The 20,702-nt window shown below is 53.8% G+C and overlaps 2 protein-coding genes across 3 annotated transcripts; one reads left to right on the top strand and one right to left on the bottom strand.

Moving 5' to 3' along the window:
• Positions 1-7,346: 7,346 nt before the first annotated feature.
• TBC1D10C (TBC1 domain family member 10C) lies at positions 7,347-17,503 on the bottom strand. Of its 2 annotated transcripts, none has more exons than XM_044680719.1 (9): positions 17,346-17,503; positions 16,230-16,329; positions 14,629-14,736; positions 14,166-14,272; positions 13,725-13,840; positions 13,308-13,393; positions 12,911-13,100; positions 8,460-8,614; positions 7,347-8,356 (listed from the first exon to the last, which is right to left on the bottom strand). In XM_044680719.1, exons 1-9 carry the CDS (start codon positions 17,501-17,503, stop codon positions 8,015-8,017), a joined length of 1,362 nt encoding a protein of 453 aa, XP_044536654.1. In that variant the 3' UTR covers positions 7,347-8,014. The 2 variants fall into 2 exon arrangements, with proteins under 2 accessions (XP_044536654.1, XP_044536655.1); XM_044680720.1 differs by having other exon boundaries at positions 13,308-13,373; positions 13,726-13,840.
• A 1,844-nt stretch (positions 17,504-19,347) lies between these two features.
• On the top strand, positions 19,348-20,671 carry LOC123252806 (serine/threonine-protein phosphatase PP1-alpha catalytic subunit-like). Its single transcript, XM_044682048.1, has 4 exons — positions 19,348-19,436; positions 19,674-19,805; positions 20,194-20,424; positions 20,553-20,671. The coding sequence occupies exons 1-4, from the start codon at positions 19,382-19,384 to the stop codon at positions 20,669-20,671; spliced, it is 537 nt and encodes a 178-aa protein (XP_044537983.1). The 5' UTR covers positions 19,348-19,381.
• Positions 20,672-20,702: the final 31 nt, after the last annotated feature.

The following is a 20,702-nucleotide window of genomic DNA, read 5'->3' as shown; positions in this document are numbered from 1 at the left end:
ACCTCACACCTAGCAGATTAGCTAACCTGACAGCAAAGGCAAGTGATAAATGTTGGAGGGGATGTGGCAAAATCAGGACATTAATGCATTGCTGGTGGAGTTGTGAATCGATCCAATCATTCTGGAAGGCAATTTGGAACTATGCACAAAAGGCTTTAAATGACCGCCTGCCCTTTGATCCAGCCATACCACTGCAAGTCACTTCACCCCAACCACCTGGCTCTTACTGCTTTCTTTTTTTTTTTTTTTTTTTAAACCCTCACCTTCCATCTAGGAGTCAATACCGTGTATTGGCTCCAAGGCAGAAGAGTGGTCAGGGTAGGCAATGGGGGTCAAGTGACTTGCCCAGGGTCACACAGCTGGGAAGTATCTGAGGTCAGATTTTGAACCTACGACCTCCCATTTCTAGGCCTGGCTCTCAATCCACTGAGCTACCCAGCTGCCCCCTTACTTCTCTCTTCTGTCTTGGAACTAATATTTAATATTGATTCTGAGATGTGTAAGAGTGAAAATTAAGAAACTGGCTGTAATTTTATAATTTTATTAAATCAAAAGTAGGAGGAAGAAAAAGATGGAGAAAAGGTTTTGTTTTAAAAGATCTTAACCCTTGGATTTCAGGGAAATCACACAATCCTCTCTTCGGAGGGTGTTGACCAAAACTAGAATCATCGCAGGAAACATAGCTGAGCTATGAGGTATAGGAATCAGTTCTCAAAAAAAAAAAAATAGAAGAGAAAAAAATTAAATTCTGGACAAAAATATATACCAAAATGCTTATGTGTATAAAATTACGAATAAAAATAAAACCATAACAGGTCCTTGAATCACCAGCAAGGCCCAATAAAAGTGGTTTATGTCCTACAGGCATGCTGGACAATTGTGGCAATATTGCACTCACCCATCAACAGCCAGGACTATAGAAAATTGCTGTAGTATAAAAGAGAAAAGGGGACAAAAGTCCGAGGTAAAAGGGAAGTATGATTCCCTGGTTTGCTTTTCCTTCAGTCTCAGGGAATAGAGAGCCAAAATGAAAGCCAAACTAAGGCACATGTAGAAATTTGGCACGGGGAAGTCCAGCCTCAGGATTTGCCAAATAGCTGCTTCCTCGAACCCCAAAACCAGTTCTCTGTCTTGGCATAGATCCTTATCAACTCCACAGGGATTGCTGGTCTCCTTGACCTTGTGCTTCTTTGCACTGTGCACTTGCTCCCTAGTAATCTCTTCTTCTGGAATCAGACACAAATATTAGTGAAAGTCCTGTGATACTTAACAATCGATGGCAGGTTTCCATAGTCTAAAGCCTTTGGGTATGCACTGGTATTAGGGCTAATGAATATTGTAAACTTATCCTTCAAAATTAAAATGAATACTGATTCCATATGCTCAAGTAAGAAGAAAAAAGTTCAAATTTCCTATTGGAAATAGAGAAGAACAATAAAAACAAAACAGAAATTCCTACTGCACATCCCATTTGATAATGGGTCAGCCAATGGGTCAGGGGCACAACAAAAAGATTTCTCACTCAGAAGGGAGCTCTATTCGCTCTCTGACTTGGCCATGATCCACAGTACGAGTGTACGTCATTTTTTCACCTGATAAAAGCTTGTTATAAACTGCAGTCTAGCAGCTAATACAGATTGTGAAGAGTACCACAATTACCCAAACTAGAAGAGCCCATTTGATGATAGTAACAAGCAGCCCAGTTCCCTGAAGCCATGGGAGGGTCTGCTGGTGACCATCAGGAGTCCCACGAGTCTCTACAGCCACTTGCTGTGTATCACTGAAAATCCTCTGAAACTCCTGGATGTTTGTCATGATTTCTTCAGACTGACTTATGTAAGAACAACAAGACTGATGAATAAAGGCACCTCCCAATTCGATGCAACTGTGAGCATGCCAAGGACCAGCCAATGTAGAACTGTTTTTGTTGAGCAGTCAGTCTCTTCCTGCAGGTAAAAGATGGCCTCTGTTTGGGCGGTGGCCCGAGCTGTGTCTTGAGCCAATCTTTCAACCTCAGTTGAGATGTTTCTAACAGAATCTCTCACTGTCATCCTTCCAGAGTTTGGCAGGAGGGCCCAGAAAAGCCTCTGTATTGCTGATGAAGACACAATTTGGCCTCAACCTCTTGGGTCTAGAATACCTCCGTGAACCCATATTCCTGGCCGTGGACTTGTCTATTCAGTAAATATAGTGGACGTGCACCAATACAGGTGGAATAACATAAGCCAAACCATCCTGGGGGAAGAAGAGGGCAAGCTGAAGAGTTACAAACATAGAACTGGTGGGGGGTTGCCAAGCCCCATGGGAAATCCTTCCTTCACTGGGATGAGCCGTGACAGCTGTGAAAGACGTGCATTTCCATGTTCCATCCTTGGCATTTCTAGACTGTGCTCTAGCACAGATAAATGTGGATGTAGGGAATGGAATGGTGTGGGTGCACTACCCTTTGTCCCCCAGATGTTTACTACCACTTAACGGACCCTCACCTCTTGCCACAAGGCAAGGATAGGCAAAGGGTCTGTTGGAGGCAGTGGCGCTCTGATGCGCTTCCAAAGACCTGTGAAAATCAGCTGTAATCTTTGGTTCCTTAAATTCCTCAAAGGTCACTGATACAAGTTGTAGCCTTTGAGGGGGTCCATCTATCACCCCTCCCTGTGATGGTTAAAGACAAAAGGAGCAAAGAGCTGTTTAGGGAACACATGACCTTCCTGTGGTGCTAGCCGTGGGAACGTCTCAGTTCTATGGACTGGAATTGTTGCCCAGGACCAAACAGAGCCCCAAGGATCTGGTGACAAACCCAGCATCCACAGGGACCAATGGCTTTGCCACAGAAAAGAGTTTGTCCAACTTCTCCTGGACTTTTATAATGGCATTATCTCCAGTCCAGTCATAGGAAGAGGGCACAAATAGAGACAGAGGTGTTTTTTTGTTTGTTTGTTTTTAAACAAGGTTGTTTTGTTTTTAAGGGGGTTCATGTAAGATTAGTCTGGAAAGGCCAGTTGGACTCATGGAGAAAGAGTCCAAATGGTTTGGACATCCTTGGTTCAAATTCTGGCTCTACTATGTAGCAGCAATGGGACCTGAGACAATTTACTGAACCTCTCTGGGTCTCATTTTCCCTCTCTGAAAAGCGAAGGGTATGGATGAGGTTAGGGTTCAGGTTAGGGATCATTCTCCTGGCCCTTTCCAACTTTGTAGCCCACAATCCCGCAAACTCCTGTGTGTAGATGATCTAACCCTTCCTCCTAGCTGAAGAGATTTCCCCTAAGGCCTGGGGCAAGGTTGAGCAGGGCAGATCCATAGCAAAATCAGAGCATTTTTCCAGGGCCAGGAGCAAGTTAGAAACCTGGGGAGTAGACAGCCAGGGCCTGATCAAAAATCTCCTGGGCAAAAGGGCTTTAAATGACTGCCTGCCCTTTGATCCAGCCATACCACTGCTGGGTTTATACCCCAAAGAGACAATAAGGAAAGAGACTTGTACAAGAATATTTATAGCTGCACTCTTGATCACATGGGTCGATGGAGATATAATTGGGGATGTAGACTTTAAGTGATCACCCTAGTGCAAATATTAATAATATGGAAATAGGTCTTGATCAATGACACATGTAAAATCCAGTGGAATTGTTCATTGGCTATGGGAGAGGGTGGGAGGAGGGGAGGGAAAGAATGTGAATCATGTAACCATGGAAAAATATTCTAAATTGTGGGAAGCAGTCAAAGCCCGTGACATTTGGCACAGCTCATCACTAGTTATGCAACCTGCATAGCAGATGTCAGAAGGATGGTAATTCCATTCAGTTTCCCGAATGTGACTCGTTTCTCACTAACATTCCCCTTCATTGGAATCATTGTAATCAATATCCTTACTCAGCCCCAAGGAAACAGAAAAACAATACAGCCCCTAATAGCAGAGCCCCTCACAGGCCCTTTATAACTCCTAGGAAATTCGCACCCTTACATGCAGTAATACAGAAATTCCCCTGGAAGTCACTTCACAGCATATAGTGAGTTAATGTTAAAGATTTTAAAACTAACTCAGATTCCCATACACAGGTGCCTGCAAAAACAGGCCAGAACAGTCTCTAAGTTTCCCCCACCCCTCCCTGATCCGGTACACTACACATTAAAAGAACAATAAATGAAATATGGAGAAATTGTCTCCCATGAAAAAGCCTGTACTTTCTCTGTGTGCACTGTGGCACAAAAGATATGTCAAACACGTTCAGCACATTGTCTCTAAGAAAAAGATGAATGGTGAGAAGGGATTTCCATGCCAACTTTATGTGTGATCTCAAATCATATAAAATAAACATAGCCCAAAAGCTGACTAGAACAATCTTTATGATGCCTGGCTCTGGTTAAAAACCTGATTACTCTCATTCATCTCAGTCATGTTGCCAACACTGTCCTGCCTCAGATTTTCCTGGACCCGTGGGAGTCTTTTACCCCTGCACTAAATTAATTAATTAATTAAATGAACTTAAATTCTTATTAAAAAAAAAAAACCTCCTGGGCAGCTTGCCAGATATGAGCCCCGTCTGACTTTGTTTGAACATCACCAGTGATGGGAAACTCACTACCTTACAAAACAGCCTATTCCTTTGCTAGATATCTCTGATTGTTTAGAAATTCTTCCCTAAATTGGGAGAGAGTCTGCATCCTGGAAACTCTGCCTTCCTTGATCTAGTCTTGTCCTCTGAGACCAAGAGGAATCAGCATTGTTCCTCTTAGCCCAAGCCTTTACGATTGGGCAAAAACCAAATGGAGAGGCAGTTCTTGCCCTCATGCAGCTTCCATTCTCATGGGGGAAACAACCCATCATGCTGAGCTGGGCCAAACAGGAGGTGCAGGTGCCCCTGGGCATTCTTCCTGACTAGTCTCTGTTTAAGCTCCTCCAGGGCACCAGTGACTGGAAAAGGAGCTGAGCCAGAGAGGTCATGGTGGGGATCATTGATGAAAGGTTCCCCTGACATCCAGAATGGTGTGGGAAAGGCTTTGAACTGTTGGGTGAACTCCTCAGGGCATGTTCAGGGGCTCATAGAACTTTAGTTAGAAGGGAGCTCAGAGGCCATTGGATCCATTTTAAAGATGAGGAAACTGAGGCCCAGAGAATTTTAGTGACTTGACCAGGGTCATACAGCTGGTAAGTGAGTGAGGCAGAAGTTAAACCCATGTCTTCCTGACTCTCAGGACCAACTAGATTACACAGTGGATAGAACCCTGAACATGGAGTCAGGAAGACCCGAGTTCAAATCTTGCTGCAGGCATGAGGTGTAGGATCCTGAAAATGGAACTATTACTAGGTCATTGTGAGGATGAAAAGAGATAAGTTGCTTTGCCCAACCAGAAAATATTCTGCAAATACAAGAGACTCTATTATACAATGGCACCGGAATTCTCTCATTTATTATCATTGTTCTTTTCTGCTCCGACCCGTTGGCTTTCCAAGGTGAGTTGATCCATATTACTCAGCTGATGTCGGAGCCTGTCCCTGGGGCCAAGCAGAATGAGGCTGAGCCCTTCTCCACATGAGACAGCCCTCCAGGGCTCAGGGATGGAGGTTGGTCCTCTTCCCGCAGAGCCCTGAGCACTGCACTGGGGTCTGGCTGACCAGGGAGGGCACAGGGCAGCCGCCCAGCCCAGCTCTCGAGGAAGCATCTCAGGGCCCAGCATGGCCGTGTGCTTCCCAGCCTATGGCACACAGGGACCCAGGCAGCACCCATCCTGGGCTCAGCTGCCCTTCCTGCTGCATTCTTTTTGCTGACCAGCCGCTAAAGTCACTGGTTTCTTTATTGCTTAAAAGCTTCTCCGGCACCCCTATGCATGGTGCCACCCTGAGCCACAGTCCGGGTCACACTAGCCTCGTTATGGGCACCTGGAGTGGGGGGTCTCTCTGAGACTGGGAGGTACCCACTGCCCTGCCTTAATACCCCCTTCTACCAGGCTCTCCCTCCAGGGCTCCCTCTGTCCAAGGCCCAGCCCAGCCCAGCCCAGCCCAGCCCAAACCTTCGGCCTCTAGACTTGTTTGCATTGTGGGAAGTGGGGAAACTTGATCAGGGGCTTGGGCTCTGTCCAGGCCGGCCTCACCCTTCCTGCTTGGGTTTTAGGTGGAGCTCAGGAGTCCCTCCACCATCCAGGAGGCAGAGCCAGGGTCCTGGGAATCAAGGGACACCTGGGTTCACCTGTTGGCTCCGTTGGGTCACTGTTTGGGCCTCAGTTTCCCCAATTGTCCCCTTCCTGCAGCCCAGCTAGCCTGAGGGTGGTGAGGACACTAAGTGTAGATGGCAAGGGACAGGGGTCTCCAAGGAACCAACCTCATTGCCTTGGCAACAGCCAGTACCCGGCAACAACGAAGGCCAGAGGAGCCCTAATGAGGCCCAGTGGGCCCAGGTAGCAATTAGGGGGTGAATTGGGGGACGATTTCCATGACAGATGGGAGAATAAGGGCTGAGCTGGGGGCCAGTGGGAGGGGGCAGAAGGCAGCGGTGAGCATAGATCCGGGGCTGCTCAGCAGAGCGTCTGGGCTTCATGGGTTGGGGGGGTGCCCCCTCCCCCCAGAGCTGGCCAGGCTCTGAGCTCCCAGGAGGCTCTGGGGGTGGGGGAGTTGTGGAGGAGGGGGAGCCTTTGGGCCTTTCTCCTTTGTCTCTCACACACTGGGCCTCTGTTCAACCTTGGCTTCCTGGAAAGGGGGGGGCATGGGAGCCTCGAGCAGAATCCCCCTCCTGCTCCTGTCAGCCAGGCCTAGTGAGAGGAGAGGGGCAGTTTGGGGGCTTCCATCTGGAGCCGGCAGAGACGGAAGGAGATGCCAGCCTCGGAGGCAGCGAGGGGCACCCAGAGCAGGTGGGTCATCCTGCTGACAGCCAGAATAAGCAAGGCCCTTCCTGAGCGGCCAGTCCAACCCCATCGCTTCATAAAGGCCCCGAGAGTTTGAGAGTCAGTGGAGGGGTCCTGGCAGACCAGAGGCTGGCCTGGAACCTAGGTCTCCTGCCCCCAAGGCCAGGGCTGTGCCCACTGTCTCCCGTGGGCATGACAACGAATCCAGGAATGAGTCTGTGATCCTCGTGGCCACTGACATGGTGCTGGGGAAAGCACCTTCTGGCTTGGCCCTGTGGACCCCTGGGGCGGGCAGGCTGCCATTAATGACCCCATCTTAGAGCAAGGAGAGATGCACCCTGGCGGGGGGCCTAGGGGCAGAGGATGGGCTCCCTGGCCAGGAAGAGTTCAAGGAAATTCCTGAGCACCACAGACAAGATCCATCTTCTTTTCCCAGAGGAAACGAGGGGGGTTGAGACGGCCCTTCCCTGGGAATGGCAGGGAGGAAAAAACAACCACAATTCAGTAGATGTGATGGACCGGCCTTTATTAAGCACCTATGAGGGTGCCCTGGGCCCCCGAAGCCCCACTTCTGCCACTGGCCTGTTTGGGGGCTGATCTGGTCTGACCTTCTCCTAGTGGAGGCAGGACCAGTCCCACCTCCCCACTGTGACTCCGGCCAGAGGGGACTTGACCGCTGGCTGGCTGTGGAGACCTCAGGGTGGGATCCCAGAATTTTATTCTTTGGTCCCCAGGATTTGGTCTTTGAACATGCTAATCACCTGCCTGAGAGCCTGACTCTGGGCCACGTCCCCCAAGGTGCCCAGGGATGAAAATATAAGTGGGCGCCTGCATAAAGCGCTGGCTGATGGATTCCTAGGGGTCGGTGAGGGGAGGCTGAGGGGGGGGAGGTCTGGGGTCTGTCCCACCCCCTGGGCCATCAGGGACAGAGAGATGCCACAGGTGGGGGCAGAGAAGCAGGGAGATCCCCCACCACCACCACACAGAGAGGAGATTCAGACTCAAATCCTCCCCATGTCACTCATTACATCCTGGAGAGAGCAATGGGAGGAACCTGGGAGGGTGCCAGGTCCACTGAGGTCCAAGAAGGCCACAGGAGAGACCGAGTCGTAGTCAGTGCCTCCGAAGAAACCCACAGTTCCACACTCCTCCCCTGGTGCTGCCCCAGGTGGGTCTCTCAGAATCGGGTGTCCAGGAAGGAGGAGGAGGCCCGGTGGGTCCTGGAGGGTCCTTCAGTCTGCAGGCCCCGGTGCCGAGTCAGCATCCCATGGAAGGTCTTGCCCCTTGTCTGCGGCTTCCTTCGAGGGTGCTCCTCCGGGGGTTGCACCACGATCCGGGGCACCTCCTGGCCTGGTGCTTTTGAGGCTGCGGTCAGCTGCTGGGCCTCAAAGATGGCCGGGGCCCCGGGCAGGCGGTCTTTGGGCCTCAGTTGTAGTTCTGGGTCAGTTTTCTGGAGCTTGGCGAGCTGGGTGAGGCTCTCCCGCCGCAGGTCTCGCTCTGAGATGGCCACCGCATGAACCTGTGGGGAGAGCTCGTTGGGGGCGGGCACAGGAGGGCATGGTGGGCAGAGGATGCCAGTGATGCCTCTGCCTCCAGGGCTGGAGCTCAGGGCTGCCACCCACCTGGGCCATGAATAGGTCTTCCTGCAGCTGGGCTGGCGGGATGGAACGCAGCATCTCGAGCGTCTCCAGCAGCCCCGGGCAGGCCCGGCGCTGCTCAGCGGTGCCCAAGGCAAGGCGGACTAAGGTCAGGCCCACTCGGAACAAGACCTTCACCCCTAGAGAGACAGGCCAGAGCCAAAAAGGGCCTCAGAGGCAGCCCCCCCCAAGCAGGAAGCCCTTCTCCAGGGCCCTGCAGGGACGGGGCGCTCCCCACCTCCCGTCGCGGCCCATTCCTTGGGGAGGCCTCCACTCCTCAGGGGTCTTGGCTCACCTATCCTGCCTTTGGGACTTTTAGAGCTTGAGGATGGCTCTTGGGGCCTCCCTGACACTCCCTTCTCTTCTCCAGTCTAAATATCTCCATCTACTGCCACCAGGCCTCCCGTGCCACAGACCCCAGGCCCACTGGCCATCCTCCACAGACTCTCCAGTTTGCCAGTGGCCTTCTGAGCCTCGACTAAGCCAACTGAACACAATTCCCTGAACTTGGTCTGATGGAGGCAGAATGCAAAGGTCGGGCTTTGACCTGATTATGTCACCCAAGCAGCCCAAGGTCACAGTCCCGTTGGCAACTGCCATATAATTAGTCACACTGCACTTGCGGCGCACTAAGACCCCCAGACTCTTTCCATACAAACTGCTGACTCATTAGACCTCACTCAGCTAGTACTCGTGAGACTGAATTTTTGGACCCAAGTGTCAGACTTTACATTTATTGATACTCGACTTCATTTTGTTAGGTTGGGACCATCATTTTTGCCTCTTAAGGTCTTCTTTTGGATCCTGGCTATCATCCGGAACATTAGCTCCTCCTCGCCCCCAGTTCTGTGTCACCCACAAATGTGATGAGCCTGTCATCTATGCTCCTTCTATGTCACAGATAAATGGGCTCCCCATCACGGGGCTAAGGACAGATCTCTGGGGCACAACACCAGAGACCCTCCTCCAAGGCTGGCCTCACCTGCCCTGGGGGGAAGGAGAGGAGGAGGGGGGAGGGAGGGAGAGGAAGAAGAGTCTGGAACAGAGAGGAAAGGGAGAGAAAGGAGGGGAGCACAGGAGAAAGGGGGCAGGGGAGGGGGAGGCAGGGTTCTGCCACAAGGACAGGTCCATCTCAGGCTGAACTTGCCTCCTCTTCCCTCCTCTTCATCACCAGCCACATCCTGGACAAGGCTGCCAGGGCTTCCTGCTGGTCCCTCAGATTGGGCTCATCCAATCTGAACCCTCCCCCAGCTTCCCTGTCCCTGTGGCCACTGTTCTCCACCTCCTCCTTGTTAAAATCATTATCTGGGACAAGATGGAGGCCACTTTGAATGACAGGGTGGGCAGTTGAGAACCTTGGAATGTCTCCAGGTGCCGTGAGCCAAGGGAAAAAAGCAGTTGGCTCCAGCCCTATAAATAACCCCAAGTGACAAGACAAGGGAGCTCAGTTTGGAGCAGGGACTTGGGAAGGTGGGAGGTGAAGGGTGAAAGGGTAGGCCTGAAACCTGTGACCTGTTATCCTACTGAGAGAGCTAGAGAGCAATCAACATCATTATTATTAGAGCTGAGAGAGTTTTCTGATTCATCAATCAACATCATCAAATAACCTTCCCTAATCTCTGGCTTGGCTGTGGCCAGATCAGGTCAGAGTTAGTGAGAGGGTGAAGAGCCTCCAGTTACTACTGAACCTAGCAATCTCCAGACCTTGATCAACAACCTAGATTATTAGATTAAATCATTAGCAATAGAGTTCCTAAACCCTCAGTCCTGTTACCTTGTTTCCTTACCCCATCAATAGATTCAATACAGTGTTTACCATCAAGTACCTTTCCCGAGTGGTTATTATACCAAGGCCCTTGGGAAGGGGAGGTCAATATGCAGTCAGATTACACTGTTATCCAATAGCTAATCAATAGCCCTTACCAACAAATATTCCAACCTTAGGTTGGGACCTAGAGAAGTTAACCATCCACACAACCTTTCAGGGGTTCCCTGCCTGGGCAAACTGTTAGAAGGGGACAACTGACAGGCTTATCCAACCGAGCTTGTCAGGGAGGAGAGGCATAGATTATACCAACAACAACTGTGAGAGGATAGTGTGTTTCTCCCTCACCAACTACGACCAGCTTAGGCCTGGGCATACAATCCCTCCTCCATCCATACTATCTCTGAGATCCATCTATACAATCAATTCTCTAAGATAAAATATATTCATTTTTAACAGTTTTTGGTGAAGCCATAAAGGAAAAGGAAACCTAAGAAAAGGGGAATAGGAACCACAGGTCTGTCTAGAGCTACATTCATAGTCTCAATGCTATCCCTGTTTGTATACTCCATCACACAGGATATTTTCAAATTATGGTTCTACGGGATACCAGAATATTTTATCAAACTGCTCACATTGTATGACGCCTATAAATACCTGGCTTTTACCATGGCTGACTTTCTATCCTATCTGCCAGCAATAGTAGCCATGTTTATAACTGCAATTCAAGCAATCTGGGCTCTCAAAAAGGCAATGCAGGGGGCAGCTGGGTAGCTCAGTGGATGGAGAGCCAGGCCTAGAGACGGGAGGTCCTGGGTTCAAATCCGCACTCAGACATTTCCCAGCTGTGTGACCCTGGGCAAGTCACTTGACCCCCATTGCCTACCCTGACCACTCTTCTGCCTTGGAACTGATACACAGTAGTGATTCCAAGACAGAAGGTGAAGGTTTAAAAAAAAAAAAAAGGCAATACAATTACTGTTTGGATCAAAGAGAGAAACAAATGAGGATTTAGGAACCCTATTGCTAATGATTTAATCTAATAATCTAGGTTGTTGATCAAGGACTGAAGATTGCTAGGTTCAGTAGTAACTGGAGGCTCTTCATCCTCTCACTAACTCTGACCTGACCTGGCCACAGCCAAGCCAGAGTCTAGGGAAGGCTAATAGATGATGTTGATTGATGAATCAGAAAACTCTCTCAGCTCTAATAATAATGGTATTGATTGCTCTTTAGCTCTCTCAGTAGGATAACAGATCACAGGTTTCAGGCCTGCCCTTTCACCCTTCACCTCCCACCTTCCCAAGTCCCTGCTCCAATCTGAGCTTTGTCACTTGGGGTTATTTATAGGGCTGGGGCCAACTGCTTTTTTCCCTTGGCTCACGGCACCTGGAGACATTCCAAGGTTCTCAACTACCCATCCTGTCATTCTAAGTGGCATCCATCTTGTCCCAGATAATGATTTTTAACATCCTCCAGGTTCCTCCTTCCACCTGTATCCAGGCAGGTCCATCTCCTTTCCCAGCATTCCTTCAGTCAGTCCCTTCTAGCCATCCTGATTTTGGCCTTCAATGCTTCTCACCAGCACCACTATAATAGTGGCCTTCCTAGAAGGCTCCTTGCCTCTCCAGGCCAACCCATCTGGCCTCCTAGCTTAGTTTTTGCTCGTGAAAGGTTGCCCGCTACACTGGACAAGGGCTGAGTCCTGAGTTCAGATCCCAGTGCTACCTCTTCATCCCTGTGCCATGTTGAACCCTGGCTCCTCCTCTGAGACTCAGTTTCCCTCCTCTGTGAAAGGAGGCGAATTGGATCAAAGAATCCTGAAGGTCTGTTCTAACTCTAAATCTAAACTCTCCTTGCCTCACTCCTTCCTGCTCTCCACACTTGAGAATGCTGGTCTTACTCCAAGCATGGCTTCACCCTGCCTCTTCCAGGAAGCCTTCCCTGGCTGCTCAGGTGAGAACTTCTCTGCTTCCTCCAATGCCCTGAAGGGAGTTAGTGGGGCTCTGGCCAGTGCACTGTGTTCTCTCTCTCTCATTAGATGATAAGTGCCTTGAAGGTAAGGAGTGCCTTTTTTCAGACTTTCCTATGCCCCTCTGGACCTTTTTTCCCTTGCTCACATTTCCTCCCAGCACTCTGCCTGCTCAGTGCTGTGCCTCCTGTCACCAGGACAGACCTTTTGAGCTGGGAAGGCCCTAAAAGCATCCCTCCTTTTGCTCAGGGGGAAAGCAGCCCCGAGACACAGCTGGTGGGGGCAGTCCCCTCCCCAGATCTCCTGACTCCAAACCCTTGCCCGGAGGATGCCCGGACCCCGAGATGCCATTCATTTGACGTGGTTCTGCCCAGGTTTAGTGAGCTGAGCCAGCAGGTGGGAAGGCCCAGGCCAGGAAGAGGCAGAGCTGGAGGGCCTTCTGCATCAGCCTCCGCCAATCATCTTAGGAGAGCTGAGTTCAGCCCCATCTTAGGGAGGCTTAGGCCAGGCTGGAGAATGCAGGAAAGGCGAAGGGCACTGGGGAGCCTGGAGGATGGATGAGCCTCCTGTGCTTGGCCCCAGAGGGCAGAACTAGGACCACTGAATGGAATGGGCTGCCAGCCACGGCTAGGGAAGGTCCCTTACCTGGAAGTCCACTAAGAGAAGCTGCCATGTTTTGCCCCCCTCAGGCCCACTCACCTTCGCTGAAGAAGGCGTCCCAGATGCGTAGAACGGTGGCAAAGGGCAGGGAGCGGGCAAAGAGGCACAGGAACCACTCGGGCAGATAGAGGAGGGGCCCCACACCCTGCTGGTGTAGGTGCTTGTGGATCCGAGGACACAGCCTGCCCAGCAGGGCCGAGAACACCTCAGCATCCAGCCGTATGGCCTCCTTGGAGCAGCCCAGGAAGGGACGTTGAGCTTTGGGGCAGCAGCCTTCGCCTCCCACAACACAGGCCCTTCCCCGTTGCCCCCCAAGCCTGGCCCCTCACCCTTTACCCAAGAGGCTTTCCTCAGCCTATCTGCCCCCCACCATGGTTCCCCCTCAAGCCCACAGCCCTGAGCCCAAAGGACCCCCCAGGAGATGGGGGTCACTCACCATGTGAGGCCCATAGTAGCCAGGCAGGTAGAACTCACAGATCTGTACCAAACACCAGAAAGCCTCCTGTGGGGGCAGGAGATGAGGGAGGGAGAAGCCAGAAACACAAGGGAGAGTAGGGGCCCTCCCGGGGGCCACTGAGAGCCGGCCCCTCCCCAGCATCATTTCTGGTGGGGGAGGCTTCCTTTACCAGTTTGTGGCAGGGGGCCGGAGCTCCCTGGGGCCTGGGGGGAAGGGCTTCCTGGAGTGGGGAGGGGGCTCCTCAGGGCTGGGATTGGGGATGGGCTTACTAGGGGGCTGGGGCTCATCAGGGCTGGAGGATGGGCTCAGTCTATCAGGTCTGCAGAGAGGAAGAGGGTCCCTGGGGCCTCTGACACTATACCAATGGGCCTGGGTTCAGGGTCTGAACGTCTCTCACCTCCGGAGGCATCTGCATGAGCAGGACAGCGGCTACGGGCCCCTGGGCCTGGCAGTAGCCCTGTTCAGGCCGGTACAGGGTATAGGCCTTAAGCACGTTCAGGAGGCCTTGCTGCCTGTGTGAGGAGACCCCATCAGGAGGACCCCCCCCTCCCCCCCACCCAGGGCCCTGACCCTCCAGGTGAACCTAAATGGAGACAACAGCAGCCCAAAGGCAGAGGCCTGGGACTGGATGGGCCCAGGTCTAGGTGGGTTCTACCACCACCAAGCTCTGTGACCTGAGCAAAGCTGTGTCCTGCTCTGGGCCTCTGAGGTCCTTCCCGGCTGGACTGCCATTCCCCGTCTAAGCCACGGCCTCTCCCCCCAGTTCCTTGGGGCCCCCCCTCAGCCCCATCCCTAGGGAGATGGTCCCCTGCACACCCAAGGGCTCAGGCCTCTTACCCATGACCCTGGGGGGACAGGAACATTTCATGTAGGGGGAACTGACGATGCAGGTCTCTCCTGATTGCCTCCAGCCACTGAGGGTCCCCCGGAGCTGAGAGCAGTTCCTGGGGTGAAGCAAGGGCAGGCAGATGGGAGGAAAGGCTGAGCAGCGCTGGGGCAGAAGCAGGATAAGACTTTGGCCCTTCCCTCCCCGTGGTGGGGGCTCTTCAGGGATCCTCTGAGGGGTTCCTGCTCCCAGGCTGGCCTCAATTTGGATGGAGGGGAGGTGCAGGGAACTTGGGGAAGGGGCACTAAGCACGCTTGCCCCACCCCTCCCGCTGGGTCCTAGCTCTCATGCTTCTTCCCTTGGGACTTGTTAACTCAGAGCGGGAGCCTCTGAGGGGGAGCCTGAGGAGAAAGAGGAGGGGAGGAGGAGGGGGCTGGAGAGAAGACTGCAGGGATTGATTGCTTGGACCCTCACCTGGTAGGTGCTGGGGTTTTGTTGCTGCCGAGCTTGGGCCCCACACAGCAGGGGCCAGCAGCGGGCACGAAGGGCAGATGGGATCCCTTTGCGACACTGAATCTTTACCTACAGGGAGTGGTGCCACCCTTAGCCCAAGCCTCTTGTCACTCTGCCCAGGAGGCCTGGCTCACCCTCTCCTTTCCCTCTCCTACCTGCCCAGGCTGCAGGCCCTAGATGGGCACTCCTCCCTCCCTCCCCTCAGTTTTCTGCTTCATTAAAAACAAACACCAGCCTCCCCCTCCACCTCCCTCTCCCCTCCCATCTCTCCTCTTTTTTTTTACTACCAGCCTCCTAGGGACAAAGTGCCCTCCTCTCCCCACACTCCTCTGCCATCTAACCCCAACACTCTCGTGCATACAGGATTGCCCCCTTACTCTCTGAAGTCGGTGCCCTTTTCTCTGCTGTGGCCTCAAGCTCCACCATGACTCAGCTCCACCTTTCTTTGCTCTCTGACTCCCTCCAAGCCACTGTCTCCTCCCTCAGTCTTCCCACCATTGCTCTGGGCTGGCCTGTCTTTCTCCAGCTTCTTTGCATTTCTGCTAAACCTGGTGCCTTTGCTTCTCTCTGCACTCCCTCAGAGAGCTCCTCTGCTGCCTTGGGTCCAATTCTTATCTCAGTGAAAACGAATGTTAAATCTGGAGAGCCTGCCGGAATCTCTCTCCTAATTGGCCCTAGACCCACGTCACCGACTTCCTGCTGGGTATCTGCACCTGGATGTCCCATAGGCATGCCAGCATCATCCCACCACCCCATCCGGAAACTTCGCTGTTCTTCTAGGGAGCCAGGCCCCCCAACCTCAGGAAGCCTCCGCCTCTCCCTTTCTCTCATCTCCCTTCACCAGTGAGTTGCCAAGGCTCATGGATTCCTCTCCTGTGGCTCCTCCTGGATCCCTTCCCTCCTCTCTGCTCACATAGCCACCACCCTAGGCCAGCACCTTTTGGCAGCTCCTTGCTGTTTCTCCACGTGTGGGCTCAAGGAGTTTTCTCTGACTGCCCCCCAAGCTTTCCCTCCTCATTTCCACCACCTACTGACTTCTCTGGCTTCCTTCGAGTCCCAGCCAAAATCTCCCCTTCTACAGGAAGCCTCTCCCAACCCGGCTGTCCCTCTGTTCATCATTTCCTGTTGATCCTGTCTGCAGCCTGTTTGTAGGGAGCCTCTGCTTCTTGCCTTCCTGTTAGACTGGAAGCTTCCTGAGGGCAGGGTCTCTTTTTGCCTTTCCTGGTATCTCCAGAGCTTAGTATTGTGCCTGGCACATAGTGGGTGTTTACTAAATATTTGGACATCAGAAAGGCCAGCAGGGTTCGAGACCCACATCTGCAATAGACTGGTGGGGTGACCCTTCAGTTTCCCAGGCTCCAGGCTGCTCTCCGAGACCCTAGGAAGATGGCACCGATGGCTCCAAGACACACTGGCACAGGTCTGGAGTTCTGGATTCCAATGAAGTACCAGATCTCTGTTCCACTTCCTATTCCCAGTACACAGCTGGCATCTACTAATTATTCAATGAATCAAATGAAGTTCAACTTTTCCTCCTGCCCCATCCCCGTTGGGGCTCTCACCTTCTTGGCCCTCCTGGACATGGTCTTCTCCCAGTGAGACGTCATCTCCACCCACTTCATTTCTCGCTGCCGGATCAGCTCCAGTGGAGGCTGCCCTGGGCTAAAGGGGTCAGAGAGGACAAGGATCCCCCTGTGGTCATCATCATTGTCCCTTCTGTCTGCAGACAGGCTACCTCTGGGTGGGGGAGGGGTGCCCCTAAACCGAGTCTCTCTTGTTGTCACCGGAATGGGAAGGATGTGGCTTAGAGTGTGGTTAGAAGAGGGAGGGGACATGGCTCAGTTCCTCCTCCCTGCTAGGCCTGCCCAGAATAGAGGCCAAGAGAGCTCAGCTCTGGGAAGCTAAAGGCTCAGGGACCAGCTGCAAATGGAGCTGGGGCAGGGGGTGGGCAGCAGCTTGTCTTTGTTTCTGGCCCACTTCAGGCCTGACTGTGCCCATTCCACAGACGAGTCTCCCTGGCCCATACCTTATGGGAGTTCTAGGACTTTGCCAAGTGCAGAGGAGGGGTGCCATGGTTATTCTCCACAAGAACCCTTCACCCATCTTACCGGCTAGGGCCAGTACACATGCCCAGCCCTAAGCCCATCTCCCTTGTATATCCAATCTCATTATGCTTTGCCTGGTGCTCTGAACTGGCCATGCCCTCACTGTTCTGAAGCTGACACTGTCCCCAGGCACATCTGCCACCTTTCCCAAAGAGGGAGGGATTAGAGTAGGCCTAGTATCTGACTCACCCTAAAGTCCAACTGTTCATTTTACAGATAGGACACTGAGGCTAGAGAAGTCCTTTCCTCTCTCTTATCCTTGGTCTCCTCCTCACCTGGAAAGTGAGGGGGCCAAACTAGAGGGCCCTGGAACACCCCAAGGTCCTGTGGTCTCTTGACTCCAAGTCTGTAGCTCCCCTCCCTTCCCAGCTTCCTAACCTAGACTTTCTCCCTCTCCCCTCTTATAGCCCCAAGATTTAAGCTCTGAACCTCCTGGGGTCTGAATTACAGGCAACCTCTGAAGCTCAAATTATGAATTATATGCAACGTAACCTGGCCTGGATCCCCAAGGTGCTCCCTTCCCCAGTTGGCTGACTTTGCTACTCCCCTCAGCACTCCCCCTACCCAACTCACCCTGCTTCTGAGGTGTTGGCACTGCCCCCAATGAAGCCATAGCGATCAGCCCTTCGGAAGGGCCCCGGACCATTGAGCTCTGAGTCTGAACCAAGGGAGCTAGAGTCGTCCTGGATATCAGGGGCCACGGCTAGGTCCTCCCCTAGGGCGGCAGCCATGGCCAGCCTGCCTCCCTCCTGCAAATCAACAGCCAGTGTCACCTGTGCCAAAGCCTGGCATCTGGGGCTACCTCTGCCCCTACCCCTCACACCAGGCTCAGCTCAGCTGTGCCCAGCATCCTGCAAGTCCAGCCTTGGGCTCCTTTCTGGGGGCACACCTGACTCACCTCAGACAGTCTGCTGCTCCTTTGCTCAGCCCCTCACCTCTCCTCTCTGGCTCTCACTTCCTCCCCAGAATCATTTCCTCCTTAGCACCAGATGAAGCTGGGTGGCCCCTGCAGTGGGGGTGGGGGACACTCTTCTGCCCCAGCACAGCCTCCTACACTCCTGACAGGGCTCAGCTCTTGCCTACCCTTGCTTTCCACCTCACAGGGATCGCTGGGTTCTCCCTACTTGCTATCACCCTGATATCCAAAGAGCTGCCTTCCCCTCCCACCCTGTGCTGGCTTATCCAAGATGTTTCTGTATCACTTATGCAGGAGAGGCAGATTCTTCTTCCCTCCTCACTGGGTGGGGTTCTACAGAGGACTAGGTTTGAAGTCAGAACCTCCAGGCTTCCACTGGCCAGAGGGGATCTTGGGGAAAGCCTCCAGAGCTGGGGGACTCAGTTTCTCTCTGTGTACATGAAACCCAATGATTTCTAGGATTTCCTCCAGGTCTGAATCCCATGACAGCAACCCCTCAAAGCCAGCGTGGCCTGAATGAGATGGCCAGCACCTGGCACCTGGCTTTCTCAATGGGGGATGGTCCATCGTGCTGGCCTCCAGCCAAGCCTAGCTCCAGAGAGCTTAACAGGGAGGGTCCCACTGTCCAGTGCTCGGGAGAGCCACAGGAGGGCAGTCAGCATGGAGGAGAGACTGGAGGGCCTGCCATGTGAGGATCAACTCAGACCCTGTTTGAAGAGTGAGAATCTCAGGGAGGGCAGCTTGTTGAGGTGGCCCCAGAGAGCTGGGGAGCTGAGGCAGAGGCCAGACATCCCCTCGATTCCTGCTGACTCAGGGATCCCTCTGCCTGAGCCTGTTTCCTTATAGGTCAAATGAGGATGCTAGCACGTGGGGGAGCACCCCAGGCTCCCCATTGGTCCTCTTTCACTCCAGGTCCCTCTTCCTCAGACCCCACCCTCTTTCCCTTGACCTCCCCCAGGTGATCTTCATCCCCATCCCAGCTAGCATTCCTGTAGCGCTTTAGAGTGGATAGAAAACTGACATCCTCATTTTACAGATGGGGGAAAGAAGGCAGACAGAGCTCGAGATTTGCCTTGGGTCCGATTGCATCTTGGAAGCGTCTGAGGTAAGATTCGAAGCCTCATCTTGCCGGCACGAAGTCCAGCGCTGTGCGCCAAGCGCCACCTCGCGGTTCATTTCTTTCTTCTTTCTCAGTCTCCTCCCAGGCCCCGCCCTACTCTCGTCACTTCCTGTCTCTGGCCCTGCCCCTCTTCCCGGCTTCTTTTCCGGCTTCGCCTCCAGTTCCAGCCCCGTCCTGTTCCGCCCCCACCCCTCCTCCTTCTCTTCCTATCAGGACCGTGTCTGGGCTCGCCGGTCCCGCCCTCTCCTCCTCCTATCGGAGCCGTCTTCTCGCAATCCAGTCCTGCCTCTCGCCTCAGCCTCCTCCTATTGGAGTCGTCTCCTCACTCATTGGTCCCGCCCTCTCCCGCCGCAGTTGCCTCCGCTGCTCCCCTCCGGGCCGGCGAGCGGCGCTGTGGCGCGAAGCTCGGGGCGGAGCCTGGGCGGGGGCTGAGGCCGCGGGCAGAGGGCGGAGGGCGCGGCGGCGGCAGCGGCGGCGTGAGCGGGCGGCCGGAGCGGCGGGAGCGGCGGCGGCGGAGGCGGAGGGGGGCACGGGCCGGAGGGACGTAGCCGGGGCCGTCGAGGCGGCGCCGTCATGTCCGACAGCGAGAAGCTTAACCTGGACTCCATCATCGGGCGACTCCTGGAAGGTACCGGGTGGGGGCTGGAGGTCGGGTTTGGGTGGGAAGGCTGGGGGGCTGCCGGAAGCGGGGCCAGGGCCTCGCCGGAAGTGCCGGCGGGGCGGGGAGCGGGGGCGCCCGGGACCACCGGAAGTGTCGGCGGGAGGGTGGGGGCGCCCGGGACCACCGGAAGTGTTGGCGGGGGTGGACGGGTTGGGGGGGTGCCCCCCCAGTGGAGCCGGGGCGGGCTCTGAGGCCTGTGTCCAGTGCAGGGCTCCCGACCTGGCAAGAACGTACAGCTGACGGAGAACGAGATCCGCGGCCTGTGCCTCAAGTCCCGGGAGATCTTCCTGAGCCAGCCCATCCTCCTGGAGCTCGAGGCGCCTCTCAAGATATGCGGTGAGCTCTCTGGGATCCCTGCCTTGACTCCATAGAGCCACCTCAGGGGGAGGATCCCTTATGGGGAAGTTGAAGCCACGGCCAGACACGACTTGAATCCAGGAACCCTTTGGGTACCCGGCCTGTGGGACCAGGAACTTGGCCACTACCTAGGCCTCAAAAGTAAAGAGTCCAAGGGAGCTTCCCATCCCTGTGGGCAGATGAGAGGGTGAAGCTCCTATAAGGCATTTGCTGCCTGGAACCTATGGAAGGAGCAGGGGGGAGGGGGCAGGGTTCCTCCAAGTACCAGGCTGGGGTGGCCTTGAGATAATGGGGAACAACTCTACCTCGAAGTAGTCTGGGGGTGGGAAGCAAACTAACTCTGTCTGGGGCCTTCTCCCCCATGCAGGGGACATCCACGGCCAGTACTATGACCTGCTCCGATTGTTCGAGTACGGGGGCTTTCCTCCTGAGAGCAACTACCTCTTCCTGGGGGACTACGTGGACAGGGGCAAACAGTCCTTGGAAACCATCTGCCTGCTGCTGGCCTACAAGATCAAGTACCCCGAGAACTTCTTCCTGCTCCGTGGCAACCACGAGTGTGCCAGCATCAACCGCATCTATGGCTTCTATGATGAGTGTGAGTGGGGGCTCCTGGGGGGCCAGCCTGGGACTTGGTCAGAGATCCAGGCCTCCTGACAACCTTCCTCCAGACCAGGGGTCAGTGTGGCCACGTCATCCGGCCTTGGCCTCCTCTGTCCCCTGCAGGTAAGAGACGCTACAACATAAAGCTCTGGAAGACCTTCACAGACTGCTTCAATTGCTTGCCCATTGCGGCCATTGTGGACGAGAAGATTTTCTGCTGCCATGGAGGTCAGGGGGTCTGAGGGGATTCTGACTGAGCTGGGAGGAGGGAGG

This window comes from Gracilinanus agilis, chromosome 6, assembly GCF_016433145.1.
Source record: "Gracilinanus agilis isolate LMUSP501 chromosome 6, AgileGrace, whole genome shotgun sequence".
Taxonomy (NCBI): domain Eukaryota; kingdom Metazoa; phylum Chordata; class Mammalia; order Didelphimorphia; family Didelphidae; genus Gracilinanus; species Gracilinanus agilis.
Note: the sequence above shows the minus strand (reverse complement) of the source record. Positions and strands in the feature narration are given on the sequence as shown.